Genomic DNA, 12,267 nt, shown 5'->3' on the forward strand with positions numbered 1-12,267 from the left:
CCTATGTAAAACTGATCAATTTGCACAATCATTTTTGGTGTGTAGAAGAATACTTATTTTTAGTTGTTCAGCTACAAGGGCAGTTGGTAAGAATATCGTTAGCACTAGAACTGATTATTGATATTTCTATCCACTCAAAAAATAAGATAAAATTGTAGAAAAGTACTTCAAATTTTAAAATTTGTAAACTTAAAATTCTGAGCCTAGGTAGAAGCCAAAGTTATAAAAATGTATCCTAAGCCTGTTGTCGATAAGGAACACATTCCTAGAATACCACAAATCTTTACAGACACACTTTCTCGACTCAATTATGATTAACAAATGTGCTGATGGTCTGTTGTTTTCAGCTCACCCAGATGCTTTTACAGCAATTGCCAAAAAAGCATTTGTTTTAAGAAATGTTCTGGAATTTTTTAATAATGTACAATGTAACAGTGATAATAAGAAATTTCATAATTTGTTTACCACCCTGAAACAAATCATAATGTTCAGAAAATTAAATTTAAATCAGTAAGCAATATTTTGAAACAAGCTAATGGTAATTTGAGGGTCTCACCTCCGATTTTGATGAAATTTGGAATATATCTTAGTTAGAAGACGTAAGTTATTCGGTACAGTTGAAATTATTCGTCGGGAAACGCCTTTCACCCGAAGTACAAAAATTTCGTAATTCAGCATTTACAAGTGTAATATACATTATTTTCGACTAATAGGTTATTGTATATAATTATGGATTCAGCCTAACAATCAGCTGATATTTAAGGTTAATTAGACGAGGTTAGCGAGCGTTAGGGTATGTTAACGCGTTAAGTTCAGTACACGGAGTCGCTAGTTACCTAAATCATAATCCATCGGGTAGGTCTAGTGGTTAAACTCGTCGCAAATCAGCTGCTTTCGAAATCGAGAATTGTAAGGTTCAACTCCTAGTAAAGGCAGTTACTTTTATACGGATTCGAATGCTAGATCGCGGATACCGGTGTGCTTTGGTGGTTGGGTTTCAATTAACCACACAGCAATGGTCTACCGGAGACTGCAAGACTACACTTCATTTATGTTCATAAATATCATCTCACTCATCCTCTGAAGCAGGGTTGCCAGTTTTTGTAAATGACTATCGAAAAAACCGCTTAAGATAATACTGAACTGAAGGCACATGGCACAAGCACTGCGACATTTATTGTTAAACCTAACCTAACTATTATCGTAATGTAGTTTAAGCGTTCCTAAGCTTTAATTCATAATACTGAAGGCACACAAAATTTGAGAAGAAAATTTATAAAGGTTGAAATTGGATTGAAATATACATTTTAGTTTTTTAAATTAAGGTAAAACTATATCTTTTTAAAATCTGAACTATCAAAACTAATTACTTTTCTCGAAAAAACTTTCTTTCTTTCCTTTTCCTGTTTAGCCTCCGGTAACTACCGTTTAGATAATTCTTCAGAGGATGAATTGTATGATAAGGATGATATGTATGAGTGTAAATGAAGTGTAGTCTTGTACATTCTCAGTTCGACCATTCCTGAGATGTGTGGTTAATTGAAACCCAACCACCAAAGAACACCGGTATCCACGATCTAGTAGTTTTTTCTCGAAAAAACTAGTGTACGATTTGTGAACAATCGGGAATTGGTGATTACATATCGGAAATAAAGGTTCAATATCGGGAAAATCCCGCCGAAATCGAGACACCTGGCAACCAAGCTCTGAAGTAATACCTTACGGAGGTTCCGAAGGCTAAACAGAAAAAGAGTTACCTAAATCGTAACCTTGACATACACCTCTAAACTGAATTAATTCACTTAAAACTAAGTTATTAATGAGTAAATAATGTACATTTCACCTAAGCTTAACCTAACTTAATTTAGTCAAACTGAATCTAATCTTATACTTGAATTAAGAAACAACCAAATTATTTAGTCCGAGAATAATGTAAATTACACTTTACGGTACTGAATTTCTAAATTTTTGGTGATGATACTGTGTAACTTATGCGGGACATACTCTGGTGAAAGGCATTTCCGACGAATAATTTAGGACCTAAATTATTCGTTACCACTTAATAACTTCGACCCTAGGTAAGGTATAACTCAAATCTCATCAAAATATTAAGTTGGGTCCCTAATTGTGTAATTACCATGCTAATAATCTCATTCATTTAAAAGTCAAAAAGTCTTCTCTCACAGGCATGTTTCGATTGCAATCATAAATTGATTAAAACAAACTTAATATCTATTTTCTTCTTTTTCTCTTAACAATACATGTAATATATATGTATAGCGACATATATTGTACACATGTGTGTACAATATGTTATTACATGTAATAACATCTATATTGTTACATTATTTATTTATATACAGCTTATTTCTAGCTGTATAATTTTGCAATTTTGTTTACTTGAAAGCAATACATATTAAACAACAATTTTCTTTTTTTTTTTAGTAAAGGTAAATATCAGCTGACAATGTAAGCTAACGATAATTTTATCTCCAGCATAGAGTAAATTGAAATTTTCAGAGGTCGTAAATTCTCAATATTGTCAACATTTTTACGAAAGAGATTTTTTTAATAAAAGAAATTGATTTTGGACAATAACTCGACGAATAATTTAAGTTGTTCTGAAAAATTAATTTTATTAATTTAATTTGTTTTAACGTTCTTTTTTTATTTTTTTAAAAGAATTACAGCATAAACAAAAATCACAAGTAATTTTTGACCCAAAAACCTAATTCTTGATTGATGTGGTGGGGGAATGTATTTCACAAGTCTTGTGTTTGGGTTTCTCAGCTGATTTTGTAATTCTGTTTATCATATGTGATTTTCTTAACGTACTTGTGGCGTGCTTTTATAAAGTGTGAGAATGTGTTTAGTTTAAAAACGCTTAATTCAGTAATGTTTAAATTTTCATTATAATTGTATTTGTATCAGGTTTAGGATCTCTTTTACAAAATAATCATAAATGTTAAATTTTTAAATATTACTGATCATTTAGTAAATTTTCTATCGCGCTGTTAATTTCATGGCTGAAAAACCAGGACCTTCAAACCTTGCAGCAAGTGCCGCAGCAGTCACTGTTACTACTGAAGATGTTGCTGCTGTGCAGCCAGTAAGTTTTTTTTATGTGGTAGAGTTTAAATTACCTATTAATTTCTATTAGAATGTTCTTTTAAGAGATAGTCTATGTATTATTTATTCAGGTAAGGTTGGAAACATCTGTTTGACGCGTTTATTGTTGATTACACAAATCGGTTAAAATAAGTTCTTTCACAATATATTGATTACTTGTGCATTTTAACTTTATGGTTTCACTGAGAAAACAATCACTTTCAGCTGGGAATTAATGTTTTTGTTTTAACGTTTTTTGTAATGAACTTAATTAAATTAAATTCTGTTTCGATGAACTGTTGATATTTTAACTACATTTCTGAAGTTAGTTTTCTGATGTTGTTGTTAGCCTTAAGCTGATGACATTATTTAAAAAGTTTATTGTTTTAAAAAACTTAAGTTTTTGTTAACCACATTTATGATGTTGTTCCTTGATATTGTTCTGTAGCTTCTAAATGAGTTAACGGTTCTTTTTGTGATGAAAAGTATTTAGTGTTAGAAATTTATTTACTTTTTATGTGATCACTGTAAACTTGTGACGTCATATTGTCTGTGTAAACTTAGCCTGAATGATATTCTTGCAAGGAAAAAATGTTCACTTTAACTTTTTTAATTATTTTATTTTATGACTTGTAAAATTGTGGAAAATTACATTTGGCCATTCAAATATTTATATTAACTGCTTTATAGAATAAAATTGAAGATAATCTGTTTTATTGAAAACAAATTTGTTAGTAAGCTGTATGAATTATATGTTAAAAAAATTTCTATAAGTAACAAATATAAATTTAGAATTCAGAAGGAATTAAGCTTTTAGATTTAACATAAATTGTTATGGGACTTTATTATACTATGTTATTGGGTGATATTGGTGCTAAAGTTATAAAAATTGAGCAACCAAAAGTCTGTGATGAGTGTAAAAGGTGAGGTCCACTTTTAGATGATTCAAATGATAGTTGCTATTTCGTTTCATTAAATCAAAGTAAGAAAAGCATTTGTGTTAATTTAACATCATCATCTGGTATAAAAGTTGTCAAGATTTGCCAGAAAAATGTGACATTCTTGTTGAAAAGTATGTACCTGGGAAATTAGATAGTTTGGGTTTAGGATTTAATGAACTAAGAAATGTTGCTCTACATCTTATTTATTGTACTATTACTGGTTATGGACAAAAAGTTCTTATAAATCAAGACCAGGATAGGATGCATAGCTGGTTTAATTGGTGGTATTATATGTAACTGGACTGAAAAAAGTTGATCTGTGTAAAACTTGTCTAGCTATGACAGATATTACTACTGGACTATATGCATATGACTGCTTTACCACAAAGACAGAAAAACTGGTACTAGACCAAAGATTGATCGCAATCTTTTATCAACTCAGATTTCTTTTGTGACCAATGTTGATGATTTGAATGATTTAAATTTAAATCTGGATACTCAGCATTTTGGAACTAAACATCGTAGCATATTGCCACAAGAGACATTTAGCACACCTGATAGTTTTTAACCGTTGGAGCAGGGAGTAATGATCAGTTTTCTAAACTTTGTAAGATTTTATCTCTAGATGATCTTATTTTTGATGAAAGATTTATCAACAGCACTGTAAGGGTAAAAAATTGAAATACACTTATTATAAAAGATAAATTTATAACTAAAACACCAAAAGAATGGTTAAAATTTTTAGAAGGAGCTTCATTTCCATATGGGCCTGTTAACAATATTCCAGAGGTATGTAGGTTTTATTAATTTTATTTAAACTTACCCCATATATGTGTAGGTTAATATGTTTATAGCGAGTTGATTTCTGTTTACATTCATTTACTATTGCAAACTTGTTGAATAATAATTAATGAAAATATTATGATTTTATAGCTAAAATGCAAGAATTGAACAGAGATAAATATGGCTATTAGTTAAAGAAATGAAAATTGGCAAATTGTGTTTAAAAAGGTTTGAGTTACACAAATTAAAAATAAAATAATACTTTATTTAGGATTTACAAAATGTTGTACTTATGGACTCATTTATGTTCTTTGTATTACAAAAAATAAAATATTTAAACAGTTATACCAGAGAAAAAGTTTCTTCCAGACTTGAAAAAGTTTTGGTTAGGTTACATATGTAATTCTCTTGCTAAATATAATTTATAGAGATCTATTTTAACTTTTCAATGTCTAAAAATATTGACTTAAACATTTAAATCTCTTTACAATGAAATATTAGATGGAAGTAGTTGCTATCCTTTATCTGAGGGATAAATTTAACATAATACATAAATTAAACAATTCTCTTTTGTTTGTAAACAGTTTGTAATATTGTGAATAGAGGAGTTTAGACAGTGTAGACTGGTTTTATCTATCTGTTATAAGAATTTAAACCTCTTTAAATAAAAGTTAGGATGAGCGTACAGAATACGATTATGAAGTGTTAGATCATTGGTTGTTAACAGTAGATACATGGCAAGGTTACACAATCATCCAGGCCATTTGTTGTTATCATAATTTGAATTGAGATGCCTGGAGAAGAGTCTCTGAGAACTTAAGTCAAAACTTTGCAATGTGGATGGTAATGCCATCCAATTTGAACTAAATCGGTTGATCTCTAAATTTATCTACTATTTTATTATAAAAAGTCAAGCAACATTATTACATTTCAATTACAAATTATTGTCACCATATGTTTGCTGCCCTCATGAAATACAGGCCCGTGATTCCAAACTTTGAAACTGCAGACCATATTTTTTCTCTTTACAATTCAAAGAAAAAGTCTAGAATTCAATCGTGTTCGGTGGTAAACTGGAGAATATTGTGATATGCCTTAAAAAAAAACTGTTTCACAAAAAACAATACTACACATCATGAGGCATGAGAAACTCTTAACTTAAAATGAGCATGTAGTTAAAGAGGGAAACATTTGAATAATTCAGTTCTTAAGAAAAAGGAAAAACCTATAAAATTACAGACACGTAAAATTTGAATTTGAGTAATACTTTTTTCAGATTCTGAACTACTGTTATAAGCTATTATACAAATAGGCCTAAGAAATGGGAAAATTCCAAGGGAGGAAATGAAAACCAAAAAAACATTGTTTAATTGATTTTTTTAAAACTAGATTTAAGAACAAAATGTATCATTTACAAACTACCTTACGACCATTACACCTTAAAAATTATAATTTTCAATGTTTACCTCTTATGAGTTGCACTCTTGAAGAAAATAACTTTTTGGTATATTTCTAATGTTATGAATGTTATCTCTTCATTAATGTTCCTTTTATGTTCATCAATATTTTGAGGTTAGTTTTGTAGACATTACTTTTAAAAAAGTAACAAAAAGTGGGCACTTAGATCCAGAGATATCTCCATTTCTCAAAATGAGATGATTCTTAAATAACTGCAACTTCATCAGATGTCCATAAATCAGAAGAAAATTTTGTCATTGTCAGTCTTATTTAAAAGTAATTTACAAAGATTTTCATGATTTCTCAAGACCTGAGGCTTCAGTTCTTGAATAAATTGCATTTATCCTGGTAAAAATTCAAACCTTTTCACTATATTCTTTATAAAATTTTACACAGTATGTTAAGTGATCTTGAAGGACTTTGAGCAGATCCCCAAAACATAACCGGTATAGTGAATGCATGTTGTACAATACCCACTTCTCCATCTCAACTAATCGACACAGTACAGATGTGCAGTGGTACATGCACAGATATTCTTATGCACACCACAGTTTCTCCAACAACGCAAAGAAAATTTTCCATATCTTGGGCCCATTCTGCATAAAATATTTTCATGAAGAGCCTTTTTTAGAGTTTGCAGGCTAGTGATGACAATAAGCTGATTTTAACATTATGTGACCGTACTGTTTTGTTTCCTTTTTGTTATTTATGTTTATTATTAGTTTTCATGTACTTTTTCTGTATAATTTAATATTTTTCACAAATATTTTCGAGAGTAATCTACATTACATCTCAAGTAATGATCTTATATCAATAAATAAATTGTTTTGAGGCAGGAGTACTTAAATTATATTTTTTAGTGTTTCACTGTGGAGGGGTTACTTAAGAGATACTGCAGGCTACTTTTGAAACATGATGTTTGAGTTTTACATGGCATCACCCGCCACCACCCCATTCGGTCGCCCTAAAGCATAAGATCGAATGTCTATGCGACAAACGGCTACTGAGCCACGAATCAGTTAAGCGACCAGTCCTAACTAGCTTCAGTTCTTGTGTGTTGTTATCAGTGTATGTATTTGACGTGCTGTATGTGTTGCTTCCAGTAGTGTTGTTTGTGTGGTGTGTGACATTGTTTGATTGTTATGACTGTGTGTGTGGGTGATTCTCCCTTCTGATGAAATGTTTTTATAAGCAGTCCCAAGAATGGGGAAGCCAGGGGTGGAGGTTTAGTCGGTAGTGCGCAGGTATACATACGACCTTGGTTTTAACTCGCGGAAGCTGTTAGCGAGCCAACACTGCTTATGCACCAATAAATGGAGTTACTGCACCTTTAAAAAAAAAGTCTTTAACTAGTTTCTAGAGCTAACCTAATTGCGTGACCGAACTAAGCGTGGTGTGTGGCACCACGCTTAGTGAATGGGGAATCAAGGGAAATATTCGTGCTTTTATCCGGAGATTCTTAAATCAACGAACGTTTCGTGTTCGTGTGGACGATTCGTTCTCAGGTAGTGTCATCTTGGAGAATGGAGTGCCTCAAGGTAGTGTCATTAAGTGCCACCATATTTTCTGTAGCCATAAACAGTATTACCAATTGTGTGCAGGATTCTGTCACATGTTCTGTATTTGTTGACGATTTTGCTATTTACTTTGCGAGCCGTTCAACACCCACAGCAGAGAGACTACTACAGAACACTATATCTCACTTTGAAGCTTGGTCCAGGATTACCGGTATCACATTTTCATCCGACAAAAAAAAAAGTGTAGTCTTTTCTACACGAAACCCTTCTATTCCGCAACTTTTTCTGAACGGAGAGCTTATTGCTGTCTTTCCGTACGTCAAGCTTTTAGGTTTATTTTTTGATAGCCGTCTTACTTGGGTCAAACTTATAAAAGAATTAAAAACAAAATGTTCCAAACTTTTAGATATGATGCGAGTCCTCAGTAACACCAATTGGGGAGCCGATCGATCATGTATGATACGTTTTTACTATTCCTTTGTTCGTTCCCGTTTAGATTATGGTTGTGTCGTCTACTCTGCAGCTCGTCATACCGTGCTTAAAATTCTGGACGGTGTACATCATGCTTTCCTTCGGCTTGCCACAGGCGCGTTTAGGTCAAGCGCTGTCGCAAGCTTACTTGTAGACTGTGGTGAACCATCACTTTGGAATAGACGAGACCAGCTTTTATTATCTTATTTTGCTCGTCTCAAAGGACAGCCAAATCATCCGGTTTTTGACTCAGTCCTTAGAAATCCTAATTTAGGAAGGTATGAGCACCATGTTCGTTGTACTGCACCTGTAGTGTTCGTATCCGACGTCTACTACAGAATATAAATGTTGATACACCGTCACTCTTTTCAATGTATCCATGCTCATACCCTCCGTCGGGAATAAACCTTATAAATTTTACGTTTGACCTTACGACATACAATAAGCAATCAACACTACTACTGTCTTCCAGCAAATGTTTCAGTGTGTTCTCTCTCCAAGATGAACGCACTAGTACCTGGTATTACGAGCGTGTTTACCGCTGAACTATACGCTATAAATAAGGCTCTAAATATCATTAACCCTAAGTACAGAAATATCCTTATTTGCAGTGGCTCGTGTAGTGCTATCCAAGCCTTAAAAATCTTTTAATCATCCTATCGTCATTGAAATTTACAATGCAATCGCCGAGTTGAATAATCGCTACACAGAAGTAAGTTTTTGCCGAGTCCCTAGCCACGTAGGGATTCCTTGTAATGAACATGCAGATTGCGCTGCCAAAGATCCATGTAATCAACCTCCTTTCACCACCCGAGTTGCTACTTCTGATTTTATTAATTATGTAAAACAATCTCTAAGAGCAAAGCGGCAAGGTGACTGGACGGCTACCGTAGATAATAAACGCCGGCAGATTAAAGATTCTGTGTTGCCATGAGACTCCTCACGTTGAAAAACTTGTCGTGAAGAAGTAGTCCTCTGTCGATTGCGGATAGGACACGAGTACCTGAAGTCAGGAGGACATGCACACGATGAAACTGCTGCATGACTGTGTGCCACATACTCATAGATTCCATATGTTATGCGGCGTTGCGTCGTAATTTTAAACTACCCAGAAATATCCGTGGTGTCTTTTGCAATGATAATAAACTTTTAAACCGGATGTTTCTATTTTTGCATAGTGCTGGCGTTATACAAAAAATGTAATATTGTTGCGTATATTTTTTGTACTGGAAGAGTTTTTAATAAGTTTGTTTTTTATTTTTGTTCTGTGTTTTTGATTTTGTTATCCGAGTAGGGAGCCTTTTACACTCCCTATCGGAATTTGTTAAATTTTATATAGTTTTTTTTTATTATCTTGCTTTTATGTTTTAAAGACTCCGTCTGTGATATTAGTTGTAAGGTTTTAGTGATATTAGTTGTAAGTCTTTAATGATATTAGTTTTAAGTTCTATTTCACTTTTTTAATTTTTGTTTTTAACTTTTTAATTATATACTTTGTGTTAGTTTTAAGTTTTACTTAATTTTATTATTTTAGTTTTTAACCTAGTTTTAAGTTTTATGTTTTTTAGTTTTCTTTTTAGTCTTTATTATCCGAGAAATGGGTCCTTTACACCCATCTCGGACTTTGTTAAACTGTATTTACTTTTAGTTTTTATTTTCGATTTTACCTGTGATGTTAGTTTTAAGTTTTACTATTTATGCGTTAGATTAGTTTTAATTTCTTTTATTTTTTTTTCATAAAAAAAAATCTGGGCGATGATAAGGCGTAGACGTTTTTTTCCCTCAAATAAATAAAAAATAAATAATCCTCTTTAACTGTACTTTGAAATACATTACGCACTTAAACCATAAGTTGAGTGTTCTTTTTTACATGTATGTTCTCATAGAGTTTTATGGCGAAAAAAATCATTATTTTTTAGTTGAACTATTAAGTTCTTTTAATCGTTTAATGCCGTGCTTTCAATTCTGCAGTGCACGGTATCATTTGGCACTCGTCCCGCATCTTGCTGTTTAGCTGACGATTCACCCTACATACAGGTCGCCATATCTTTCGCAACAGATAACAAACAACAGCTCTTCCCCTATTGCAGTGATTCTCAAACTGTGCGCCGCGGCCTCTTCACAGGGGCACCGCGAATACTTAAAAGCTTCATAATTAATTGAACCAAGACATTTATAATTATAATTTAATGTTAATAAGTAAAAAAATAATGAAGATACACGAGTTTTATTTATTTTTATCTCCTACTTACGAGTAGTCGTACTTTTACTGAGGGTAGGGCGCCAAGGAAAAATGTTATTTGTAAAAGGGCTCCGCGACTCGGAAAAGTTTAGGAACCACTGCCCTATTGTATGAGCTTTTTCGCACTTTGCTATTCTTAAGCTCACTAAGAAAGATGTCTCGACTACTTTTTGAGTACTGCTTGTAAAAGACAATGTAATTTTTTTGTGCATTTAATGTCTGACGATTTTCGAATAAAGCAATCCTTACGTTTGTCGTGTAACGTTGATCGTTTACTACGGTGTTGTTTGAACAATGAGAGGCTCATGGTTAGGTTTGAAAAAATTTCAGATCGGATTAAACATCGAGGTCGTGGCTCATCGTTTACATACATGACAGTAATTCCATATTAATGATGATATTTTCTTACGACTTTTTGTATTTCATTAGAAAAACTGTCTTGATTCACCGCAAGTTCTGATTCTGAAGTAGAGCTTGATAGTACAGGGCTTTTAACTGACTATGTTCTGCCTGTCGTTGATCTATTAAGCCGCTTATCGATGTCGATTTATATTTTACGTCAGCTAAACCAACAAACCAAACCGAATTAAATTCAAGCAAAATTCGTAAGTATAATTATAAGAAAAAGTCCCTTTCGATGTACGTATGCCAACAGCAATTCAATTTTGATATGAAACGTAACGCAACAACATTTTAAAATCAAATTATCAGAGCGTTTGTAAAATATCGGAAGGAACTGAGGATAACCAGAATAGATCGGCTTGACTGCTGGAGGATGTTACGGCATCGTTTTATACTGGCCATTAAGAGACTTGTTTGTACATGTGCATGCACGAGACAGACAGTCGCTATGTAAGAATCCGCATGTGTGCTGTGGTATGTGTACGTTCGTTCGTTCTTTCTAGCCGAATAACTGTATTTCTTGTTGCTGTTATACGAAAATAATTTCCTCAAACGAAAGGAAAAGGAAACGCATGAAAAAATACTTTTGTATTTTAATACGTCAAAAAAAGTTAATATATATATATATATACTTAGAAATAAATTTATATAATTAGTTAGTTTTATAATAATTTATGATGTTAATATTTTAATAAATTGCGTCGTAAATTTAAATTGCCCAGGAGTTTTCGTCACATCCTGGGCAATAACAAAGACGTTTTGGACCCGGGTATTTTTATTTCTCCATTGTATTGATATTTTACATGCTTTTTAAAATAGTGTTCTTGACATTTTCTTTTTCGTACGGTAGTTGTATATTTTTGTATTTAATTTTTTTTCTCTTTGATTTTAGTATTTTCGTTTGAGTTTTTAACTTTGTTTTTTAATTTCTAATTTACTTTTTGTTTTAATTTCGTTGTTTTATTACGTTTTTGTGTTCCGGGCGATGATAACATAAAAATGTTTTTCGTCCGTAAAAAAAAAGTATTTCAATATATCAAAAAATAATCTGCGTATATTCAAAAAGAGTCTGCGTACCACCTTGGAAGCTCTTACTACCAGTGGTACGCGTACCACAGTTTGAGAATCGCCGGTGTAGAAGGTTTGGACGTTAAAACCAAATTACGTTTGAACGGACAAGGAGAATGAATCGGCTGCTGTTCCGTTAGGGCAAGCCCAAGCTTGGCGATATAAAAACTGCCGAAGGCCAGCTAGTGATGAGATAATATTCGAAGTGAATGTCCGATAATAATCGGAAATACGAAGGGAAGAGTGTTTATTCTGCGACAGTGTCTGTTCTTCGGTT

General features: G+C 32.6%; 2 protein-coding genes across 3 annotated transcripts in view; both read left to right on the top strand.

The window, feature by feature from the left end:
* The first annotated feature begins 2,795 nt into the window (after positions 1-2,795).
* The window catches only part of LOC142319238 (E3 ubiquitin-protein ligase PPP1R11), a 30,701-nt gene continuing 21,229 nt past the window's right edge, over positions 2,796-12,267 (top strand). The window contains exon 1 of one of the 2 annotated variants that reach the window (XM_075356280.1): positions 2,796-3,109. In XM_075356280.1, coding sequence (XP_075212395.1) covers positions 3,023-3,109 — 87 coding nt within the window. In that variant the 5' untranslated portion in view covers positions 2,796-3,022. The remainder of the gene's footprint in view (positions 3,110-12,267) is intronic. The other variant, XM_075356279.1, reaches the window with a different exon arrangement.
* On the top strand, positions 3,530-4,730 carry LOC142319806 (succinyl-CoA:glutarate CoA-transferase). Its single transcript, XM_075357485.1, is given in 6 exon segments — positions 3,530-3,547; positions 3,901-4,141; positions 4,144-4,275; positions 4,278-4,418; positions 4,421-4,609; positions 4,612-4,730. Coding segments are annotated over 6 exon segments (840 nt in total).

Source organism: Lycorma delicatula, chromosome 2, assembly GCF_047948215.1.
Source record: "Lycorma delicatula isolate Av1 chromosome 2, ASM4794821v1, whole genome shotgun sequence".
Lineage (NCBI taxonomy): Eukaryota > Metazoa > Arthropoda > Insecta > Hemiptera > Fulgoridae > Lycorma > Lycorma delicatula.